Source organism: Urocitellus parryii, chromosome 4 (genome assembly GCF_045843805.1).
Source record: "Urocitellus parryii isolate mUroPar1 chromosome 4, mUroPar1.hap1, whole genome shotgun sequence".
NCBI classification, from domain to species: Eukaryota; Metazoa; Chordata; class Mammalia; order Rodentia; family Sciuridae; genus Urocitellus; species Urocitellus parryii.
In genome coordinates, this window is record NC_135534.1 from 142844645 (window position 1) to 142869712 (window position 25068).

The 25068-nt window shown below is 42.1% G+C and overlaps 2 protein-coding genes across 2 annotated transcripts in view; one reads left to right on the top strand and one right to left on the bottom strand.

The window, feature by feature from the left end:
- Positions 1 to 421: 421 nt before the first annotated feature.
- LOC144254534 (ADP-ribosylation factor-like protein 2-binding protein) lies at positions 422 to 1723 on the top strand. Its single transcript, XM_077797829.1, has one exon. It carries the CDS (start codon positions 650 to 652, stop codon positions 1139 to 1141), a length of 492 nt encoding a protein of 163 aa, XP_077653955.1. The 5' UTR covers positions 422 to 649; the 3' UTR covers positions 1142 to 1723.
- Positions 1724 to 8620: 6897 nt separating this feature from the next.
- Pip5k1b (phosphatidylinositol-4-phosphate 5-kinase type 1 beta) overlaps positions 8621 to 25068 on the bottom strand; it is a 285611-nt gene continuing 269163 nt past the window's right edge. Inside the window, exons 14-15 of the mRNA XM_026389267.2 lie at positions 23034 to 23151; positions 8621 to 9228 (exon numbers count right to left, since the gene is read on the bottom strand). Of these exons, the coding sequence (XP_026245052.1) occupies positions 9226 to 9228; positions 23034 to 23151 (121 nt within the window). The 3' untranslated portion in view covers positions 8621 to 9225. The remainder of the gene's footprint in view (positions 9229 to 23033; positions 23152 to 25068) is intronic.

The window sequence follows — 25068 nt, forward strand, 5'->3', positions numbered from 1 at the left end:
CTTTTAAGGTGCTATCTTGGATGACTCATTTATAAATGCCTCTAGTCCCCAGGGTTTCTGAGATTCAAATTCCTGGGCTGGGGGTGTAGAACATTTGCCTAGCATGTGTGAGATCCTGGGTTCAAACAAACAAAACACAAACAAAACAGCAACCACTATTTAAATTCCCAAGAGAAACGGCTTGGCCTGTCTTCAGCCACGTGCCCACACCTGAATTTGACTCGATGGGTGAGAGTCTTGATTGAAAGCCCCAAAGAATCTGATCAAACAGCACAGAAGTAGTCCCCCCAAGGTAAAACAAAAGGTTGTTATGGGCCAAACTATATGTGCCTTAACCAGACAACCTCCATTTTAGGGTAACCGACGTCTGGACCCGAGGCGGCGGCGGCGGAGCGGCCTCGCTGTGAGAGGAGGCCCGGCTGGCGCGAGGCCGCAGCCAGGAGCCCGAGGCCGGGCCTCGCGCTGAGCCGTCTGGGCCGTGGGCTGCCTGCGGCCTGGGCGGCGAGGCCTCCTCCCGGCTGGCGGGCCGCCGTGCCCTCGATGCGGGTGTGGGCTCCGCGGAGCAGGACGGAGGCTGGGCCCGGGCCGCGGGCGGGATAGGAGGCCGACAGGCCCGCTCGCCCGCGCAGGTGGATGCGGCGCCGCGGCGATGGACGCCCTAGAGGAAGAGAGCTTCGCGCTGTCCTTCTCCTCTGCATCCGATGCAGAATTTGATGCTGTGGTTGGATATCTAGAGGACATTATCATGGATGACGAGTTCCAGTTATTACAGAGAAACTTCATGGACAAGTACTACCAGGAGTTTGAAGATACAGAAGAGAATAAACTCAACTACACACCCATTTTTAACGAATATATTTCTCTGGTGGAAAAATATATTGAAGAACAGCTGCTGGAGCGGATTCCTGGATTTAACATGGCGGCTTTCACAACTACATTACAGCACCATAAAGATGAAGTAGCTGGTGACATATTTGACATGCTGCTCACATTTACGGATTTTCTGGCTTTTAAAGAAATGTTTCTGGACTACAGAGCAGAAAAGGAAGGCCGGGGTCTGGACTTAAGCAGTGGCTTAGTGGTGACTTCATTGTGCAAATCATCCTCTATGCCAGCTTCCCAGAACAATCTGAGGCACTAGGTCCCATCTCCAGGCAATGAACAGGAACATTCTGGATGTCACCAGTCTGACAGACTCAGAGAGACTACAGCTAATGACGACAGAAGAGTCCATCTCAGAAAGACTCTGTTCTGCAGCCCTTGGTTTGTGTTAAGTATTGACAGGTCAGAAACAACATGACCGGACCTTTGGACCCACTTCTCCTGACAAGCCGTTTTGTATTAGTGTTCTTCCCCTCCCCACCTAGTCACCTCTCAGGTGCTTGGGTCAGGCCCCTCTGATCAGGCCCAGGTCAGCCATTCCACCTGGGAGCCCTTCCCTGGTACATATTGGTGTGCATAACCACAACCATGAACCCTCCTCTTCCCAGCAGGCTTTGCATGAGTCCTTTGTGCACTCACTGCTCTTTTTTACATGGGACATAGTTTCAGTCCTTCACCCTCAATGGGGTTTTTGTTTGGGAGTATTTATTTAGGGAGCTACTGGAGCCAGCTGCCTGTCCTGCGATTTCTGTGTCTCCTCTGATCCCAGCTTGTGCTGGCTGTGGGGTCAACCAAGAGAGATGTCCTTTACCTAAAAGCTTCGTGTGAAAGTCAACTCCCAGTCTTAACATACCTGGTCCTTGTAACACTATCTTCTGTTGGTCCTGATATAGTCCCACTGTTTCTAGAAGTCTCTTTCAAGCATTATTTTTGAAAAATATTTTTATAGATGAATACTCAGGCAAACTTAGTGGATATGATCTTGGAACTTCCATGATTATCCACCTAAAGATCAAAGTATTATATGCTATGTGCTTTTTAGTCATTAGTGCTGTAAAGATAAAAATGCTTTTCATGTTGGTGCACCTGTTTCAGCAGCACCAGAGAATGTCTGCTGTGTGCTGGAACAGGCTGAAGCGACCCTGCGTCATGGCATGTCAGGTGTGCTGTGCATGTTGGCTTAAAACCTTTTCTGTGTAAGCCAGTTGTTTGGTTTTTTTATTAGGGTAGGTAAAGACTCTGCGATTTCTTCTTCCCGTCACAATCTCCTGCCAAGATGGTGTTCACTGGTCTAGCTCAGCATGAGGAGGAGGCAGTGGACGGCTTTACTGGTCGTGTGTCAGCTTTGGTTTACTACATTGTTTTGTTTAGTACCGACCAGAGAACTTATGTGTGTCACATCCCTGGAAAGAAGGAAAAAACAGTTCAATTCCCCTGTGTACTTTTTTTATTTTACTTTTTATAGTGAAAATAAGAATCTGTGCTGACTTTTCACTTATCTTCTGGTTTTAAAGGATGAGCTATAAGCTGTGTGTTTTTCTGTACTAATGTGTCATTTATTACTTTTTGTACCATGAGTAAAATTTGAGGTGTTTTGCAAGAACCATCATTCTAAAAAAAAAAAAAAAAAAAAAAAAAAAAAAAAAAAACCTCCATTTTACCCTGAGACTCCATTTCCTATGAGAAATACTTCTCCCATGAGAAAACCCAGCCTATGTAACCTACCTCCTGCTAAGTACACCCTATTTGGCAAAACATGGCAGTTGAAAAAGTTCCTGGTATTCTTATACAATGTATTATTAAGCAATATATTTATAAGATGTTCTTTTTTTAGTTCCCATTTTTCTTGGGCAGTGTACTGTACCTTGAAGTGGGTCAGAATGACTTACTGGTAGCTTATATTTTTTTAGCTATAAAAATGTACCCTACCTTCTGCAAAGGGTTGAAGTTTGCAGAGGTGACTTGGTTACTGCCCTTTCGACCAGCCGGCAAATAAAGTTCCATGTCTTGCTTCAAGACTGACCCGGTGATTTATTTCTAATGTGTCACAACAGGGTCATTATCAGAAAGGGAAAACTTCCTAATATAGAAAAGGGATTTTATAATAATTGTCTCTATTTTGTTGATTTCAACATTATACAAGTGGTGGCGCATGCCTGTAATGCCAGTAGCTCTGGAGGCTGAGGCAGGAGGATCGTGAGTTCAAAGTCAGCCTTAGCAAAAGTGAGACCTAACCAACTCAGTTAGACCCTCTTTTAAAATAAAATACAAAATAGGGCTGGGGATATGACTCAGTGGTTGAGTGCTCCCGAGTTCAATCCCTGGTACTCCCCCTCCAAAAAAACAACAGCAACAACAACAACAACACATTATACAAGTTGTATTAGTCATTTTTTTTTTTTTTTTGCTGTGACTAAAAGGACCCAACTAGAGCAATTGTAAGGGGGAAAAGTTTATTTAAGGGCTCATGGTTTCAGAGGTCTTAGTCCATAAAGGCTGACTCCATTCCTTGGGTATTGAGGTGAGGCAGAACATCATGGCAGAAAGGGGTGGCAAAGGGAAGCAGGTCACATAATAGAGCACAATAGAGCATATATATGTAAATATATGCCCTAAAGCCACACCCCAAGTCCCACCTCCTCCAGCCACACCCTACCACTTCAGTTACCACTCAGTTAATCACTGATTGGGTTAAGACTATTACAACCCAATCATTTCTCCTCTGAACCTTCTTGCATTGTCTCACACGTGAGCTTTTGGGGGACACCTCATATCTAAACCATAACACAAGTTGCACATAATACAAAAATAAATGCATTTGTGAAAACCCAATGTCCAATATATATTTTTTAAATATATATTTTTAGTTATAGATGGACAAATACTTTTATTTACGTTTATGTGGTGCTGAGGATTGAACCCAGTGCCTCACACGGGTTAGGTGAGTGCTCTACCACTGAGCCACAACCTCAGCCCCTGGATTGATTTATGTACCAAGGCTTTTTTATTTGTTTTAAAATCTTGAGGCAGGGTCTTGCTATGTTGCTGAAGATGGCTTTTTTTTTTTTTAAGTTTTTTTTTAAGAGAGAGAGAGAATTTTTTAATATTTATTTCTTAGTTCTCGGCAGACACAACATCTTTGTTGGTATGTGGTGCTGAGGATCGAACCCGGGCCGCACGCATGCCAGGCGAGCGCGCTACCGCTTGAGCCACATCCCCAGCCCCGCTGAAGATGGCTTTGAACTTGCAATCTTCCTGCTTCAGCCTCTTAAATAGCTGAGATTAGAGGTGTGTACTTTAGCCCTCGTCCAGCACAGGCTTCATAAATGAAGGTTCAGTACGTGAGAAATCCTTAGGGAGTTTGAATTAAAGAGACAGGCTCTAATTACCTTTTTTTAAAAATTGATTTTATTTTTTTAAATACACAACAGCAAAATGCATTACAATTCTTATTTCACATATAGAGCACAATTTTTCATATCTTTGTATATAAAACCAGCTCCAGGACGGCTTCTCCTAGCTCTAGCCTCCAGCAACCTATTAGAGTATCGAGGTTTACTGAAGAGGCGAGAGAGAGAGAGAGAGAGAGAGAGAGAGAGAGAGAGAGAGAGAGAGAGAGACGCTACTGAGTGGACTTTTATTGGGGAATAAAAAATTCTGGGGAAAATCCCATCCAAAGATGAAGGGGGGCAGTGTCCCAAGGTCAGGGGTGATGATTGGGTCTTCCACGTAGTGGCCAGACACGCCTCCACACGGACAAACTCTCGGACCTGAGAAGGGTGGGGAAAGCTCTGGACACAAAGATGTGTCTAAGTGCCTCTCGCCCAGCCTGGGAGGTAACTCAAATCATGTGCGAGGATAGCCTCCCACAGTGTACCACTCTGTCTGGCTTCCATAAAATATTTTGCAAGAGAAAGTTAGAATTGAATGTTACAAGTCTTCTTACATGGTTTGCCATTTAGTAACTGCTATGTAAACAGTAAAGAGGATCAGCTGGTGGACTACCAATGAGCAAGTATCAAGGAGAAGGATTATCAAATCCAGTATTCCTAGAGTTAAAATGTTCTCTGGTTGTGTACATCTTGAATAACTTCATTTTCTTGAAGAAGTTGTGTACAGAGCCTTTCAGACTGCTCCACGCTGGACTGATGGATTTCTAGGCCTCTTTTGTAGTTACTATCATCTTGGATCCCTTCACCTCCCTCTTAGGTTGGATCTCTTCCTTTCTGGATTTCATGATTTCCTCTTTCTTTATTAACCCTTGTTTTGGTAAAGCACACCTTTTCGAAACTTCCAGATAGGTTATTCTTTTTTAAAGAATTTTGTTGTTAGGCTGGGGCTGTAGCTCAGTGGCAGAGCACTTGCCTAGCATGTGTGAAGCACTGGGTTCGATGCTCAGCACCACATAAAAATAAAATAAAGATGTTGTGTCCACCGAAAACTAAAAAATAAATATTAAAAGGCATACTTTTCAGCTATAACTACAAAAAAATTGTGTTGTTGTTGTTGTAGATGGACAGAATACTTTTTATTTATTTACTTTTTATGTGGTGCTACTGAAGATTGAACCTACTGCCTCACACATGCTAGGCAAGCACTCTGCCACTGAGCTACAGCCCCAGCTCCCAGGTAGTTTTTTTCTAAGTTCATATTTTATTAGTTTTGCAGGGTGTGATAATTAATTTTATGTACTAACTCAGCTAAGTTAGAGTAATCAATTACTCAATTGAACACTACTCTAAGTGTTGCTGTGCAAGTAGATGTAGCTATAGTCTATTATCACTTGACTTTATGGACAGGAGAATGCCCTTGGTAATGTGAGTGGTCCTCATTAATCAGGTCAGCAATAGAATAGATAATTGTGGTATGTTTTTACAAGAGTGCTATATTTGAATGTGTTCCCCAGAATTCATATTTTGAAACCCAACTCACAGTGCAACAGAATTTAGAGGTGGAACTTTTAGAAGGTAATTAGGCCATGAGGGCTTTGCCCTCACAAATGGGATTAGTGCTTTATAAAAGGGCTGGAGGGAATTAGCTAGACACCTTTATGCCATGTGAAGACAGTGTTCATCCCTTCTGGAGGATGTAACAACAAGGCACCAACTTGGAAAAAGAAACCAGGCCCGCACTAGACACTGAACATGTTGGTGCCTTGATCCTGGACTCTAAGCCTCCAGGATGGTGAGCAATAGGTTTCAATTCTTTATATATTATTTACCCAGTTATTTTGTAACAGCAGCAGGAATAGAATAAGATAAAATGCCACACAGCCCTGAAAAAGAATGTTTCTACTGCACACAAAATGAATGAATTTCACATAGTGTTGAACAACACAACAAAAAACAGATAAAGAGTAGATACTATATGATACCAATTATATGAACCTCAAGAACTGGCAAAACGAATACATGCTAGCAGCCATAAAAATAGTTATGTAGGGCTGGGTGGAGTGGTATATGCCTACAGCCTGGGCAACTTAGTGAGATCCTATCCTTAAAAAAAAAAAAAAAATCCTTTGGGATGTTATCGACAGAGAAGACACATGAACAGACCTAAAGTTATCCAGAAATATTCTATCTCCTGTTCTAAGTGCTAGTTAAATGGGTGTGCACATTAGTAAAAATTCATTGAACTATATAATTAATAGTTGTGCATTTTCATGTCTGGGAATAACACCTCAATTACTAAAAAAGGTACAAAGTGTTCTGAGACTGGAGATAATCACAGGCTGTCCAAGAGTGACTTGGGTTGGGTGGGGAAGGGTCAGGGATCATAGACAAATTCATGGCATTGAACTGATATTAGAGTCATGGCCCTATTAATGTTGATCTATAGCTTTCATGTTGTGACTCTATTAATATCCATCTACACAACCTTCTAGGAATCAGAGGGTTCAGGTTTAAGGTCCTGGCTTAGATAAATGAGTAGGCTTACAGATGGGAGAGAAGATAGGATTCCTGCTAGGAAAACCTATGTAGAGAGGAAGAATAGCCTGCTGGATGTATGAATGCTAGGGAGAGAGAGGCAGAGGATGCTTATTCACTTTAAAAATTCTCTGTTGATATTGACTGTGGTCTGAAATGTGTCCCCCCAAATTCATGTGTTGGAAACTTAATCCTCAATGCAACACTATTGAGAGTTCAGGCCTTTTGGGAAGAGTTTAGGCCCATTCTCATGAATGGATCAATGCACCTCCAAAAGGATTCGAGGTGGTTGGCTCTCTCTTGACCTTCTGCTTTCTGCCATGGGAGGATGCAGCAAAAAAGCCCTCAATAGATATGGGTGTCTTGACCTTGGACTTTTAGCTTCTAGAACTGTGAGAAATAAATTTCTTGTCTTTACAATTTCCTAGTCTCTAGGAAAAAATAAAGTAATGTGGGCTGGGGTATATAACCTAGTGGGATTGCACAAAATGGACTAAGACCACATCCCAACCCAGGACAGATTCCCAGTGCTAACTCTGAGGGCCAATCATTCCTTCCATTGAGTAACCATGGCTCCAGGCTACACTTACTGAAGTTTTATGTTAGGTTTGCTGACATGACTCAGCTTGCCTTAAAGTATTTTATACTGAGCGTCTTACTCACCAGGAATGTCTTTCTGTAGCCTTGGTCATTTTGCTTTCTGATGATTTTTCTCCTAGTGTCTTAGGGCCTTGTTTCTGGGGACACTCACCAGTTGGTATGACTCTACATTCATTATTTAAAACATTCACTGCCCCTTTCTGCTTGGTCAGTGCATTCCTACATGAGAAATATACGCTCACCTTTTTGACTTTGGACTTGCCAATGCTTTGCTTTGCCTTAAGAAGTGTGAGCAGAAAACTACTTTAAGCTGCATGTGAGTGGAGCTCTATGAGCTTCCTTTGCTTGGTTCCCCCACTGCTCTTCTACTGCCACAAACATGGCATGTCCCAGATGGGGTTGCTCTGGACCCAAGATGAAGATGAGCCTTGGAGCAGAGTTGTACTGGTCCCCACCTGTGAGTGAGAAATAAAACTGTGTTGGTGAAAAGCCATTATGATTTTTGGATTGTGTGTTACCACAGCATAACACAGTGAAAATGAACACACTTGGATGTCTGGGAATGTCTCTTGGTGTGAGCAGAATATGCTACTGAGTCTTTTCTTTGGACTGGGAATTTTATCTTTCTATTTCCATCCGTCATGAGCTTCAGTTTACTTATGATTTCAGAACATCTGAAATGAGGAGGATCTGGGTTATTTCTTTTTAATTAATAGAATAAACAAATGTTGCGCTGGGTACAGTGGCGCACCTCTGTGATCCCAGTGGCTTGGGAGGCTGGGGCAGGAGGATCAAGAGTTCAAAATCAGCTTCAGCAAATTTGTGAGGCACTAAGCAAGCCTGTCTCTAAATAAAATATAAAGAAGGGTTGGGGATGTGACTCAGTGATTAAGTACCCTTGGCTTCAAAAAAAAAGAAAAAGAAAAAGAAAAAAGAATGTCGTCTGGGGTATATAACCTAGTGGGATAGCACTTGCCTTGTATGTGAAAGGCCTTGAGTTCAATCCCAGCACCACAAGGGAGAAAAAAAAGTAAAGACTATAAATCACTGGAATTAATAGCCACAATTGAGAACAAAATATTTTATTTCTTTCAATAAAACTATAGTTTACAGTAGTATTTACTAAATAAATTATATAATTTCTCTTTTACAAGCAATAAACTAAATCACAAATATTTCAAAGACAATGTATATACACAACATAAGGCCTTTTATAAATAGCTTGGCTTTTCTCATTTCACTAGTAAACAGTGAAAAAATATTTATAGAAGCTAGTTTTCTATAAAGTATAGGCAGACCTATTACACTTATCTTTAAATCGAACGAATTTAAACTTTCAATGACATGGGCTATGATTATAATTTTGCAAAAAAGAGCAGAATTTATATTTTATCATTTCACATGGATAAATTTTTAAAAAATATATAAGCAGATTATATATGTTGCTTATGGATAATCACTGGGTGCATGCAAAATGGAAATAATGCAAGAGTCCGTAGGAAAATAGCACTTTCAAGTCCAAAAAAGTGACTGGCAATGGTAGAGAAAGCAGCTTAAACATTGTTCATGCAGTTCTTCACAGTTGGCAAGCTACAGCAAATGACAGAATAGTGTGGTATTTCTCACATCCCATCAGCTGATCAGCCTTGGACCAAGGCTCCCCTGACATCTTGCAAACATCTCAGTCCAGTTGATTTTAACTCCATGTGTAATGGGGCTCAGCCAAGTTCCTTTGGAGAATTCTGGAGCAAAGAAACTTCTCTCCAACAACTGTATTCGGGTCTCATCCATGTGCTTGGGTGGTTACCATTGTCACTTACTGGCGGTGGGGGAGTATGGAGAGAAAGAAAGCAGATATGAGACTCAGTTTTGACATCAATTTATAATTGGAAATACAAGCTCACAATTTCTCCCAATAACTTGTGCTTGGAAAATGTGCAGGTAGAAATGGAGTGCTTTAGGCTTGGGATTCTTCTGCAATGCTCAGCAGAGCATATGCTTCTCTGGTGGACCACACCATGTTAATTACTCCAGGGTTTATCAAAATCAAGTTCCAATCACATCACAGCACAAAGCTAGGGACTTGGAAGATAGCAATACTAAGACAGGGTCCCACACTCCCAATGCACAGGGCTTAGGCGAAGTGCTGTGGTAGATTAGATGAGAAGCCAAACAGAACAACCCAACCAAAACAGTCTTGAACTCAAGAATGCTAAACTCATTTCCAGACAATATCCCTGAAGCTGGGGCGTGAACAAACGTGTAACCTAAAATAGTCAACCATTTAAACCAGCACCAGCCAGCTCAACCAGTAGCAGTTGTACCATGATTCCCTGGTGAACTGGTACTATTTTCAGCCTGTAAGGACATTTCTTGTCAAATGTATTCACTTCCTGGCTTGCAGCCATGTTACATGATGTAAGTGACCTATACTTTGAGCCTTATTTGTTTCATCTGTAAAATAGAAGTAACTAACTCTGTAGGGTAGGTGGGAAAGATAAAATTTTCTTTTTTTCTATTTTAGAGATGGGATCTCAAGTGATCTTCTTGTCTCAGCTTCCCAAGGAGCTGGGAACTATAGGTGTGTATCAATATACTCAACAAGGTAAATTTTCTGTGGGGAAAATAAAGTATGTATACACATAATACACACAACACACACACACACACACACACAAACACACTCACATAAATATAACAAAATTTAGGGCTAGGGTGAAGTTCAGTGATCAAGTGTATAATTGGCATGCAGGAGGCCCTGGGTTCAACCCCCATCAACACCACCACCAAGGAACCTCTTCCTCCCTGAAATTAGCACAGTGTTAGGTATATGCTCGCCCCTTCTCCTCCACATGAACTGTGGTGAAGACCCTGGAACTGGAATCCCAAAGGTTGTACAGCTTAGTACCCTTAACTAGTGACTGAAAACACTTCAATAAAAAGTTTAAAATGACTGAAAATTATCAGGAAAGAAATTATGTCCAATAAAATAATTCTTTTTAGCAATCAATATTTCATCATGTAATTTGAGCCTACTGTGAGTTGTAATTTTTATTAACTTACCATTTTGTTTTATGGTTGGCTTGCTCCCTCCTCGGAATCAAAGTGGCTTGTTTAAATGCATAGCACCCATCAAAGGTGAGAAAGGTCTTTCCCAAGGTCTCATTCCTTGGCTCACTCACCTCCATGTGTTAACTCTTCTCTTGACACCCCCTGTTACGGACTGGATACAAGGTGTCCCTGAAAGCTCATGTGTGAGACACGCAGGAATGTTCAGAAGCAATATGAATAGATTATAAGAGCTATAACCTAATCAATGTATTAGTCCATTTGATGGGTTAATAATTTGAATGAGCTAATGAATGGTAACTCTAGGCAAGTAGGGTGTGGCTAAAGGAAATGGGTCACTGGGGGTATGCCTTTGGGGTTGATATGTTGTCCCTGGCAAGTGAGGCTTTCCCAGTGCTTCCTGGTTGTCCTGAGCACCTTTCCTCTGCTGTGCCCTTTTGCCTTGATGCTCTGCCCCAGGGGCCCAGAGCCATGGAGTAGGCCAGCTATGGACTAGACTTCTGAAACTGTGAGCCAAAATAAAACTTTTCCTCCTTTAAATTGTTTTTCTTGGGAATATTGGTTACAGCAATGTGAAGCTGACTAAAACACCTGCCCTGGCCAACTCTACCTACTGTTCTGAAAATATAGATCTTATGATCTAGAATGTGGTGTAAGGAAATCTTAGGGCAGAGTTGAAATGGAAGGCAGGACTTCTCACCAGTCAGATTGGCCAAGATGAAGGGCACTGAACAGTCTCACCAAGTGCCCATGAGCCTCCATATTTTCACCCTTATGGGTGATTATTCTGTTTTATTTTGTTTTTGTGCTAGGGAGTGAACCTAGGGCAAGCTAGGTAAGCATTCTATCATTAAGCCATGCCCCTTAGTTCCTGTTATTCCTGTGATGCTGGGGGCAGACCCAGCACCCCTTACATTGTAGGCAAGTGTTCTGCCACTGAGCTGCAACCCCAGACCCCGAGAGTTTTTTTTTTTTAATATTTTTTTTTAGTTGTTAATGGACCTTTATTTTACTTATTTATATGTGGTGCTGACAATTGAATCCCATGCCTCACACATGCTAGGCAAGCGCTCTACCACTGAGCCACAACCCCAGATCCTGGTGTTGCTTTTTAACTAGAACTACTTTAGGTCACCTGCAGCCCATGAAAGCAGGATCTTTCCCTTTGACCAGGTGTCCTCATTATATGTTTTCAAGTTGGAATTCTTTGCCAAGATGTCGCCAAGAAAAGCATCAATTTTCCTTCCAGCTATTGTAAGCACTAGACTCTGTATTTTGTTTTTTTAGACCAAGTCCATTTCCACCAGCAATTCCTGAGTTCTGTTTTTTCTCAGTCCTACTCTGTATCCTTTTTATTTTCTATTGTTCAAATTCTTTAGGCCAAAGTGCCTCTGTCACTATGAGAACCCATCAACTCATCGTGTCCTACTCTACCTCATTTCAGTCTAAACACACAACATGAGCATAGATCTGTGTCCAAGCTTCACAAGGCCTTACTCGAAAATTATCTCCTTCTCTCTGGGGTCCCCTTTATCTTTGGGTTCACCTCATTGCTTTCTAAGAGATCCCTGAATTTCAAACACAAAAGTTACCACTATTGTTCTAGGAAGTTTAAACTCATTTTTAAAAATAAGGACCTGTACTTACATTTTATTATATTCTTATCTATCCCTGTATGGGGTGATACTGTCCATGGCAAGTCACTTGGTGAAAAAGCAAACTAGGGATTTCTCCTTGTATTGGATACCAATAGCAGCAGGAATCTAAAACTTGCCATTGTCTCAGGAGGTCCAATGAATGCCTTGGCTACTGCTGTAGAAATCAGGTAATGGCAGTACAAACAGAACCAAATCACTCCGTTATGGGACTTTATAGCTGGAAGGAAACTAGAAGCGGCCAAATATCCTACCTTTGCATCTCAATAAATATTTAGATTCAGAATCAGAAGTGAAGGTCTCTTTTCCAAGGACCAAGGACTAAGGAATTCACTTAAGAAGCCCTCGGGCAGAAGGCAGGACTTTTGCTCTGCCTGAAGGATCCTTACAATTAAACACAGCTATTTTGTGTCTGACTTGCTAGAATGGGGGTGAAGGGGGGTGTGGAGTACCGGGACTTGGGTCAAACTCCAGGGCTCCTTAACCAACAGCAGGCAGATGACTAGTACAACGACGAGAACTGAGAGAGAAGTTGACATTTGTCTCTCTTGTCTTGGGGGATGGATTTCAGATTATGGCCTCTCATTTCAAAATTGTTAGTGTAGGAGCAATATTTTAACACAGTTCCCTGCCTGATTAATTTGTTTTCCAAAGACCGGAGGGAGAGAAGCCCGAGGGCATCAAAGATTTATGAGGGTTGACAATTCTATGGGGGACTTCCTAGCATGAGAGACTCCTGCTGATTGCGAATCGGAGCAGCTCTCTGATCATCTCGTGTGTCACAAGCTCTGAATGGCACAGAATCCCCTCTGACCCCTGCTTCTGCTGCAACATGTGGGGCATGAACATGGTGCTAGTTTCATTGGGAAAGGAGCACCACCTCAGGACGAGGCCACTGGTACCTCTCTCTGCTGCAGGGAAGGAGGCACCAGGTACCCAAGGCCACAGCCACCTCCAAGAGTGGGAATTAGGAGCTGACCCATGGAGCCTTTTCCTTGCTAGCACTTTTTGTTACAAAAGCACACAGAAACCATGACGGGTTAACCTATGTCCTCCTAAAATTCCCGTGTTGACATCCTAATGGCCAATACCTCAGAATGAGACTGTATTTGGAGATAGGGTCTTACAGAGGTAGTCAGCACTAGCAGATGCAGTCATTGTACCTACTGAGACAATGGTAAGTTTTAGATTCCTGTTGCTATTGGAATCCGGAATAAGGTCACGGGTTAGGCTCTAATTTATTATGACTGGTGTCTTTTTAAGGATGGACACTTGGATACAGACATATATAGAGGGCACATGGTGTGATTAGACACAGGGAAAAGGCCATCTACAAGCGAGAGAGAGAGAGAGAGAGAGAGAGAGAGAGAGAGAGAGAGAGAGAGACAGACCTGGGACAAATTCTGCCCTTACATCCCTCAGAGGGAACCAGCCCTGCTGACACTTGACCTAGAACTGTCAGCCTCCAGAACTGTGAGGAAATAAATTTCTGTTGTTTAAGCCACTTAGTCTGTGGCATGCTGTTAACAGCAGCCCTTGCAAACTAGCACAGTTGCCAACACTGAGATTTACAAAGTTGTTTTCTAAGGCTGAGGCAGGAGGATCGCAAGTTCAAAGCCAGCCTCAGCAACTTAGTGAGGCCCTAAGCAACTTAGTGAGACCCTGTCTCAAAATAAAAAAAATTAAAAAGGGGCTGGGGATGTGGCTCAGTTGGTCAGGTGCCCTTGGGTTCAATCCACGATACCCCACCCCCACATAAAAAAGTTTTTTTTAATTAAAAAAAATCCATATTTGCATTTCATTATGTTTAATTCTATCTCCTCTTGGGAATTACTTCAAAGATCACAATACCTGGGAGTTCAGCGACTGTAAGTGAGAATTTGTAAAAGATTAAAAGTGAAGAAAAGACTTTTTCCACTGTATATTTGTTGATGTTTTGGTCAAGTTGCTGCCTAAGCAGAAGCAGAGTTTTCTGTGTTGAATCTTCAAACTGCCAAGGGGCCCTTTCAAAGAGACTCGAGTGAAATCAGCCTTGATGGATGAGAAGGGCATGCTTGGATCTGAGGAAGATTAGTACCTTCATTCTTACACCGCACTGTGATTGTAGCCTCCAGTCTGACTTGAAAGGTGGTAGATGCTGGGCCTGTCAGAGTGAGCTGCCTTTGACATCTGAAGAACATGCCCCCCACCGAACTTGCACACACAGCACTGAAAGGCTACAATAAAGTACATGAAGTGGAAACAGTCCACGGAGCAGCACACTCGCTCTTAATTAGTTTTCAATTCAAGGCCCTTAACCTCGCCTTATCCCCCTTGCTCAGAGCTGCCTTTCTATCAGTAGGTGGCGGCAGAGGCTCTGCTGACAGAAGGAACTCACTTGCAAGCCCAGTGATTAACCTGTGTTTAGGACCCACAGAGGGTTCATCTGAGTTTTGCTTCTAGATCAGAGGAAACGTGCATCTGATTGCAACAGTCTCAGGAAGGTGAGCCTAGGGGAGTGACACAGCTCTTCTCTCTACATCAGCAGAGAAGGGAGACAGATGCTCAGAGCTGAAGGATCCTGAGAACAAGCTCAGTGGGTCTCAGCTCTGGGGCGTAGAGAACATCTGAAAACACCCATGCGTTGGCCCACCCCTAGGGATTTTATTCCTAATCCACATGCCCAACAAACAACTGGGTCTGTTAATACAAGTCACATTTTGACAACATTTTGTGAGGAATCCAAAATGATTTGGAAACATCTTCCCAATTTCACAGCAATGTAACCAAGGCCGATGGGACGTGAATGAGCAAATGGGGCCACTAGTGCAGGAGCAGCTTGCAGGTCCCTTAGTCAGGCCGTGCAGTGGGCTGAAAATTAACCCTCCCCCAATTCTTGTCTTCCTTGGACCTCAGAACATGGCCTTATTTGGAAATAGGGTCTTTGCAGATATGTCATTCAGATAAGGTCCCACTGGATAACGGTGGGCCCTCATCCAATGACACATGTCCTTATAAGAAGGACAGGGGCACAGAAACACAGGGAAGAAGCTGTGTGAACATGGGAGCAGAGATGGCAGCAGTATTGGTCAAAGAATGCCGAGGAACATGTGGAACCATCGGAAGCTGGAAAATATAGTAGGGATCCTCCCCTGGAGTCTTCAGGGGGAGCGTGGCACTGAAGATACCTTGACTTTGGAGTCCTGGCCTCTAGCACATGAGATGGGATATATCTGTTTGTTCAGCCTCTCAGTTTGAGGTGGTTTGATACGGGAGTCCAGGGAGGGTGACCCAGGCAGAGACAAACCAAAGAGAAGCCAGGCCCTCGATTCCTCACTCCTGAGCCCTCCTCACACCACCCACCAGGCTTGGCAGGCCTTGGCTTTTACCAAGCGAACAGTCCTTAAACATCTTCCCATCCCACCTCAGAGTCCAGCAGAGGAAATGGTATGAACCAGAACCGTCCTGTTTACTAGGTCCTGGGTGTGACTTCAACGGATTCTTCCTAAAATTCTCATTTGTTTTAAATCTGATTCCTTTTAAGTCTGCTACTTGTTCCCTGCAGGCTCAGGGCATTATGGACCACAAGTTCACTCCACTGGAGATGGCTTTTCCTCAGATACTCTTCTCCCAAGAGTTGGAGAAGCTTCTATGACAAGGAAGAAAACGGAAGTGGAAATCAGAAGGGAAAGCAACAGGGAGAGTGCAGAGGACTGGGGAAGTGTTGAGAGAGGCCAGTTTTAGGAGGCAAATAAAGAAAAATGTCAGGGCAACCCAGGGTGTCCAAGGAGACTCAGGTGAACCAAGAGCAAAGAACTAGCTTTGAATAAGGGGAAAATCCAGCTGGCCTGCGAGGCCACCATTCACTGTGCAGCTAGGACATAACGGAAAAACCCAGCCACAGCAGCCCTGCATACTGTCATTCAATTGCTAACCACGGGCCTAATTGAACAGAAAAGCCAGTGGGCCTTTATAACTCCAACTCCAGTACTCTAAGCTAATCCTTAGACAGCAGTTTAATGTTGTTAAAAAAAAAAAATTCCTACAGTGCTCCCCTAATCCGGACTGACAGGTTGCCTCATTAAAACTGAAGCCTGTGTCACTCTTATTTCAACTAGGAGCAACCAGGAGGTGCTGTAGGGCTCAGGCAGTGACACCCATTTTTTTTTTTTTTTTCAGCTCTTTACATGCCTTAGAGACGTTATTTGGCCAATAACTTAAGGAGTCAAGCATTTCTGGAAATAAACAAAGGGCCCTATTTTACCTTTTCTGAAATCTCTCGGTTTCTCAACAATGTGGTCCTGTGGGGAAAATGAATGACATCTAGTTCCATGCCTTCCAAGCTGAGGTGCTGTTGGCTTTTTCTCTTTCCTATTCTGCTCTCATTAAAATCTACCCAAACCCTGAGCTGCATCTTTGGTTGGTGGGGACTCCAGCTTTCTTCCGAGAAGCAATAGAATTGCCACTGTTTCAAATAAACACCCCTGGCAGCAGCCAACACTGGCTCAGACTAGGAATGATTAAAGAGACCCTCTATTTCACGTGTAAGCCATTAACCACAACGCCCAGGGATTCAAATCCAGAAAGGCGGTTTCTCTTGCCAAAAAGTTCCACTGATTTTCTGAGACCCCTTTGACCTAAATTTAAAGCGTTTTTCTTCTCTTCTCAGGCTTTTCCCATACATAACGGTATGATAAGCTGTTAATTCAATCATTTTCACTTCTCTGCCACCCTTCCTCCCATGATCAAAGAGTATTATTAACCACACTAAAAACACATTAAATAATCAAGCTGTCCAAGAGCTGCCCATCAGAGCACTAATCTCCAGTACTGGTGTGGCTAAAAACTAGCTTAACTGTTTCTCTTCCTTCACCCACAGCTATTTTTGCACTTCAAACAGCCATTTTGTAGATGCACTTATGCAGATGAAAGTACATGTTATTGAGAGGATGCTAATGTGGAAAGTGTCAAAGGAACAGGGTGCAACTTAGGCACTGAGTAAAAGAAGCAAGAAAGGCACTGTTGTGTGGCAGCCATCTTTCACACTTCTACATTATTAAAAATGCAGTCCTATTATCTCCTCCTCCACCCATTCCTGGTGGGTCAGGAAAGGACGCTGTCTCCCACTCCATTTCCAGCAGGAATGGCATTTGCTGGTTGTTCCTTTTCCCATTCACACCAAATTGCATTCTACATCAGGCAAAGAAGTCCCTTCAGGAACTGAAATAACAGCTACGGTGACAGCATCCATCCATGCTTCAGAAGATCCGGGACTATTCAAAAGTGGAATCTCACTCTATTATGAAGATTGCATGATTGCCCATTTTAAATCAATACAGCCTGCTCATCTCTGTTGTATTCTTTTAAATACCCTAATCTGTGCCATCAACTCAGCATTCATGGGAAAACACATCATTGGTCACTGGACAAAGTCATCTTTAAGACACCTCCTTCGATTTGAATATTTGCAAATGAATCTGAAAGCCGGAAACTCTACAGTGTGAAGGTGAATGACCTTTTGAAAGCAGAGCAGGTTGCTAGGTAGACAGAAACTGAAGTAAATGCATTAGTAAGGATGGTGGAACAATTCGTGGCCTTCGAAGGTCACCTATCCTTTTAAATTTCCTGTCAAATCACAGGAAAAAGCAGGCTAGCTGCCCTAACTCACATGCACGTGATGTGTGGGTGGATCCTTAAAAGGAAATTTCACATGTTATCTGATGTGCACAAAGCATTTCAGTTTAAATCTGCATATTTTAAGGGGATATAAATAGTATTATTCATTAGTGTGTAAATAAAAGCAGTAGGGATTAGGTTACAACTGCTAATAGAAAAATGCTACGAGCAGTTGTATCTTCAGGGGGAGAAATATTCCAAGAGAGATCTGACTACATTTGGTGACAACACTGAACAGCATGTCACTTGAGAAGCCTCCAACTGCCCTTCAAGTAAAGATGGCTAGGATCCAGAGCTTTCAAATTAGGTCAGGAAGAAAGGAGAGAGAAATGCATAGGCAAGAATGGTTTTCCTCTTTTTTGCTTTTCTTTTACAGCAGTTTTCCATAATGTAGAAGCAAATGAAAACACTGAAGGGAGGGTAATGGCTTAGGCCTTTCAGATCTGGAAGAGGATGCAAAATAAAACAATAAGAATTTCCAGCATGAACATACACCCTGGCAGTATAAGTTAATGGTGCAGAATGTTCTAGATGCTCTGCCCTAAAGTTTAAGTTTAAATACTGTGAAGGTTTCTGGCAAAGGAGGTGATGAAACAGCAGAATTTGAAGAAACAACTGTGGCTTCTTTGGAAAACTTTATTTCTGCAACTTTTTGTAAGTCAGAGCTGGCTGGGGTCTCAGAGATGATTTAAAAATCCATTTTATAGATGAGAAAACTGATGCCCAAAGAGGGTGACTAATTCAAGATCAATAATTAATGAGAAGCAGAGACAGGCATAGGCTCCAGGGACCTATTTCTCTATCGTTAAAGTCTCACTTGGTTTTGTAGAAGCTAAAAAAAAAAAAAAAACAACAACAAAAAAAAACCAACCCTAAAAAAACTGTGTGGGGGTCATGAGGTCAAACTCGTTTCCTAAGAACACAAATATTATTTGCCTTTTCACTCTTGTGTGTGTTTAATAGAGTTTCCAGAAGCAAAATGATGTGTCATATTTCAAAGATTGATGTAGAAATAGATATGAGAATCCAATTTCTTTTATTAACCTAGACATTAGGATTTACAAAAATGTAAAATGTTGCTACTCTTTTCATGAAATTTACTTTTCTATCATAAAATATAGTTCCATTTACAAAAATGTTATTTAAATTAACAAAATATTTTAAGTGAGCTAATAAGTATTTTAAAATTTTCTGTTTTAATTTTGAAGATATAACCTACATACACAAAAGCTCTTTGGGATTCTCAATAATTGTTAAGAATGTATTGGGGTCTTGAGGTCAAAGCAGTTCTCAGAACTGCTTTACATTAAACAATAACCAGATAGGAAATATTAAAAATGGATTTTTTTTTTTTTTTTTTTTTGGTACTGAGGATTGAACTCAGGGGCACTCAGCAACTCAGCCACATTCCCAGCCCTATTTTGTGTTTTATTTATAGACAGGGTCTCACTGAGTTGCTTAGCAAGCCTTGCTGTTGCTGAAGCTGGCTTTAAACTCGAGATCTATCTTGCCTCAGGCTCCAGAGCTGCTAGGATTATAGGCGTGCACTACCGTGCCCAGCCTAAAAATGGAATGGTTTTTCAAGGTGCTGAGGATTGAATCTAGGACCTCACAAATAAATGCTAGGCAAGTGTTCTACCACTTAGCTATACCCCCAGCACTAAAAATAAAATTTTATTAAAAATTTTCTTAGGGCTGGGGATGTGGCTCAAGTGGTAGCGCCCTCGCCTGGCATGCATGCGGCCCGGGTTCAATCCTCAGCACCACATACCAACAAAGATGTTGTGTCCGCTGAGAACTAAAAAATAAATATTAAAAAAAAAATTCTCTAAAAAAAAAAAAAAGAAATGGTTTAAAAAATATTTTTTTCTTAATAACCGCCCCCCCTTTTGGATCCATCTCTCACCTTCATAAGGAAGGAGCACAAGTCCAATGAGATGGAAGTTTGACTTGCATTAGTTGTCAATAACAATGAAATGGTCCTACATGGGGTTCAAGTTTAGGCCAGAGAGACCATGGGCTAGATTTGAATTTTGACTATAATTTACCAGTTTTGAGAACTGCTCAAATTAATCTTCAGTTTCCTTACACATATGAATGAAGGCAAATATAACAACTATCTTTGTGGATGAGCTAATACAAGACAAGGACTGATATTGTGCATGGTGCATGGTATGTACCATTCATATTATTATTATTCAAACTCCTGTGCCCTTCCAACAATGCAAAAGTGTTTCCCTTTCACATTCCATATTGAAATTTAAAAAATCAATTTTTATTAATCCAAATTTATCTATCTTTATTCCTCTATATTTTTCTTGTCATATTACTTTGTCTGATCTTTGCAAGTCTAATTGGTGAACTACAGGGCAGCATAATTCCTAATCCAGGCAGCACAGCACAGCAATTATCAGTGGGTTAATTGCTTTGGGTTAAATCCTACTGGTTTGAATCCCTCTTATTGATTCCTCTGTTTGCATATCCTGGGGCAAATTGGGTACTTTCTGTGTACCTCAATTTCCTTGCCTATAAATGGAGCTAGTATCCTTAGAGGTTTGGTGTGAGGATTAAATGAGCTATATAAAAACTAAATTATACACACACACACACACACACACAGACACACACACTCACACATATGTATATATTTTAGGACAGTGTAGGAAATGTATGAAAATACTCAAAAATGCTTCATAGCTTTTTGCTATTAGCTACAAAACAGAATTAGGCTACAGTTTTTTTTACAGCTTAGCAAGAAACATTTCTACTGCCCATTACCTTCTGCACAGCTTGCCTGTTCTCTCCCTTTTCCTTTCTCTCCTCCTTCACTTCCGAATCACAATCAGCTGTGCTTGGAAGAATGACAGATGATCACGCCAGCCAGCAAGCCACCACCGTCTCCTTCAGTTGTAAACTCCTTTATTTCTAACTGGTCCCCAAGAGCTTGCAATAGGACCAAATGAATACTCAGGTTTTCCCCTGTGGCTTCCAAGGCAAGCATTTCCTTTTTTGAAATGCTTAGCTTTTCAGTGTCAAAGAATTAAAGACACGTGAGACAGTCGTGAAGAAAGACACTACTAAAACCAAATAAATGGCAGTATTCTTAGGAATGAAATGGATAATACCAAGGAGGAAAAAGCAAAATGATTAATAAGACAACCTTCCTACCAAAGGAACAAGAGATAACAGATAAGCACCTGGTAGTAGCCAAGCCACTGACCACCCTGTGCTTTTACACTCCACTTAGGAGCCTGGTAGCTTTCCAGCTGGTGCAAGCCTTGTTTTTGTAAAGACATGTGAAAGTGGCCCTAAAGCCTTGGCTCATGAAGATGAGATTTCCCCTGGCTTATTTCTGAAATGCTTTTCTGATTTCTACTTTTAGATGGACTCAGTTTAGCAAGAGATCAAACCAAACAAAATAAAAATCAAAAACAACCTTCTCAAAACAAACAAAAATCCAACCAAACAAAAATAACAACAAGCAACAACAACAACACAACAAAACCAAAAACAAATTTAAAAATCAAACAAACAACAAAAACCCCCTTGCTTTCCTGCGAAATTCCCTATTTTCCTGAGTGGGTGACTTAGGGGACCAAATATGCTGTGAGAATTGTGTGATATTCTATAACTTACTTTTTAAAAGCAGTAATGGAGGAACATGGCTTGGTGGGAAAATAATCTATTTATGCAGCAAGAAATATATTTAGAAGTTATGAAAAAAATTCTTCCTAGTCAGGTGCAGTGGTACATGTCTATAATACTAGCTAGTGGGGAGGCTGAGGCAGGAGGATCCCAAGTTTGAGGTCAGCCTGGGTAACTCAGTGAGGCCATGTTTCAAAATAAAATAAAAGGGGTTGGAGACGCAGCTCAGTGTAAGAGTGCCCCTGGATTCAATTCCCAGTCCTTTAAGAAGGGGAAAAAAATTCTTTCACGGTGGTTGTTGGAGGAGCTGCTATTTTATATAGGGTGTTCAAGGAAAGCCTGTTGGAGAAGGAGATGTTTGGGTTGAGACATGAAGGAAATGAGGGAATAAGCATGAATTGACTTTGGGAAAGAGTGTAGACAGAATAGCAAATGCAAAGATCCTAAGGCAGGAATATGCTTGGCTTGGTGGAGGAACATCCAGGAGGCCAGCATAATTGAAATAGCAACAGTGAGGAAGGCAGAGGCCCAGAAGGAGGGGTCCCAAAGGCAGGGGAGGCCAGACCATGTAGGGCCTCGAGGACTTTGGGGTTTACTTCAGGAGCACTGGGAAGCCACTAGAGGACTGTGGGCTCAAAAATAACACTTTAGGTCACTGATGTTCTACAGAGCACACTTGAGAAAATTCAGTGCCAGAATGAGATATGGAGAGACATAAGATTCAGCCTCCAGGGCCCCTGAGGGGTGTGGAGATGCCACATACATCAGGTGGTACCGATTCCCCGTGTGAGCTGGTAAACCAGGTATGGCGAGGAGCAATGGCTCAAGTTTAGGAAAACATAAGAAAATAGAAAATTCCAATCAACTTTCCCTGTTGCATGTGATTTTGCACAGGTGCACGAGCACGTGGAGAATGGACGTGAGATGTATTTGGCAGGGAAAAATCCTTAGTCTTCTCAGCGTAATGCACCAGGGTATCCTTCTCACATCATCTAACAATGCAATTAGGGTTACGCAGACAATCCTACAGGCACTAAAGGAGGTCCCCACACGAGATTGGTCATGTTCCTCAAAGCAGCCTGTGACACAGGCAGGGTGGGCATTATTTCCCTCCTCTGGCATTTAAGGGCACACAGTCACAGCTAAGCTCTATGTACTTCACACAACTGGTTGGTGGCGACTCTACTGGGCCAGCCAGAATTCTTCAGTGCTGAATTCGGGTTCCTCCCATGACCTAGTTCCTCCCAGCTTACTAACCTATCCAAGGAGGCAATACCAAAGTGAAGAAGAGCCAAAGAAAGGCATGACTTCCTTGGGAATCACCCCAAGGAGCCCGATTTGCCTGGACCTAAGGGGATTTGTCCTCTTGTTATATGTGGTGATTGAATATGACCCTAGATATCTTTTGTGTAACGTTCTATATGAACTGTAGGAAATACAGCTTGTGAAAAGTCACATCCTTTATAGAAGGCGGGGTGCCATTGTTTCTTTCAAAACCCAAGCATGCCTGGTTTCGTAGAACCTATTCTTGTAGCAGCCATGGCCTGGATCCGTCTGTCAACCAGAAGGGGAGGGGAAGGAACTAAAAAAAATTACTTACTAAATAGACATCAAGCACGGAGGCATTATCGTCCTGCATTTCCAGAGCGTTGGGCTCAGCAGTCAAGTAGATGGTCCCCTCTTCTAAGGTCAAGGTCGAACTGGAAGGTAACCCTTTGCTGGAAAAACAAAGACAAAAGGTGAGCACATGACTTCCAGAGCAAAACCCAGACATCTCCAAAGTCGTGGCTAAGAGGTGGGTGGCTTTGGAGGGGGTGAAGCAGATTTTGATAGTTATACCTGGAGATAAAAAAAAGATTTTTTTAAATATATATATTTTTATATATATATAAAATTGATTTATTCTTATGTGGTGCTGAGGATTGATTGATTTATTCTTATGTGGTGCTGAGGATCAAACCCTGTGCTTCCACGTGCTAGGCAGGTGCTCTACCACTGAGCCACAACCCCCAGCCCTAAAAATTTGTTTTTTTGCTAGCAGAGCGTTCTCTCTCTACATCAGCACAGGAGACTCTTCGTGGCATCTTTGAGAAGTGGTGTGTGCCTGTTGAGTGGTGGGATGCTGTGACCCCAGTGGCTCCTTAGCTGGTTTTCCTAGTTTTAATTCTCCTCTCAAGGACCCACACCTTGCTAGTTGACACAATTTAACACCTTGTGAGCACGCTTTCCCTTTTCCCTTCCTCCCTCTTGCTTTCCTTCTTTTTCTCTCTTTTACTGTTGTTTCTTTTCTTTTTTGGCTTAACGGGTTCGATTACATCAGGGATTGTCAGACTTCTGTACGCATCAGAATCCTGTGGAGAGCTGGTGCCGGTGCAGTTTTGTGAGCTCTTTCCCCAGTTTCTGATTCAGAAAGCCTGGCACAAAGCCCCTGCCTTTTCATTTCTGACAAGCTTCCAGGTGATGCTCACGGACCACACTTGGAATAATGACTTACATAAACACAGAGCATTGTGTGATGTGCTTTGTGAGCAGAGCCTCTGTGGATTAGTAACAATCAAAGCAATATGCAGGGAGACAGTTATGGATGAGAAACCACCTTGTTTTGTTGTGATAGGATAGCCAGCGTTAACTGTTGAAGGAACTGATCCACTTGGGTAGTATTTAAATTGGAAATTAATTTAGGAGTTCTGATATACAACCCCTCATTAAAATAGAAGTTATTTTTGATCTGTGGTTTTGCCATGGGAAAATTTTTCAAGAACAAAACATCTTAAAAAATAGTAGGGGAAGAGGGTGATACTAGTGCTTGGGAAGATGGAGGAGGGCCTGGTCTTTGGATGAGTGGAAGGAACTCTAGCAGTGGGCCCGTGGTCTGCCGTAGTGGCAGAGCTGAGGGCAGGGTGTGGAAAGTGGCCATCTCCTCTCTCCTCCTGTGTCACTACATGCCACTACATGTTCCCTTCAGGGCTCAGAGAAGAGTTTTTCTGAAAACTCCCCATCTAAAATCAGCCTCTGAGATTCTTGTCTAAGCTACATGGAGAGGAGACCACTGCGAACAATGTAGTCTTTCTGTCCTTCCCTAGTCTGGGAACTGTGCATAATTCTATCTTTGTACATATTTACCTATTAATTAAAGATATCTGAAGTATTTTAAAATGTTGACAATTGCAATAATAAAAAAACTTTTTGGAAGAATTCTGTAGATATTAATAAATAATGTTCATTTGTAATTTTTCCTGATCATAAAAGACATAATAAGAAAACTGTAGGGAGCTGGGGGCAGAGCTCAGGGGTAGAGCATTAGCCTGGCAGTCACAAGGACCCAGTTTTGATCCCAGTCTTTCAGCAGTGCCAAAAAGAAAGGGGAGGGGAGTGGGAATTGCCAATACACAGACTACTAGGAGGAGGCAAGGTGGGTGGGGGATCTTCCATAGGTCTTCCATTGGGTGATATTAGGGAATGTGGAAATTAAGGTCTTAGAACTACCTCACTTTTGGCTGGAAGCATTTTCTCTAAAATTTTGTACAGTTGAAAAAAAAATCTTCTTGCTCTCCAAAAACCTAAGATGGGTTTATAATGTGGGAAACAGAGTCTGTTCTATCGGACTTTCCAGAGTGGAGGGAATGTGGCTTCTT

Excerpts from the sequence above, each read along its gene's own strand:
- LOC144254534 (XM_077797829.1), top strand. The coding sequence starts at position 650 with ATGGACGCCCTAGAGGAAGAGAGCTTCGCGCTGTCCTTCTCCTCTGCA.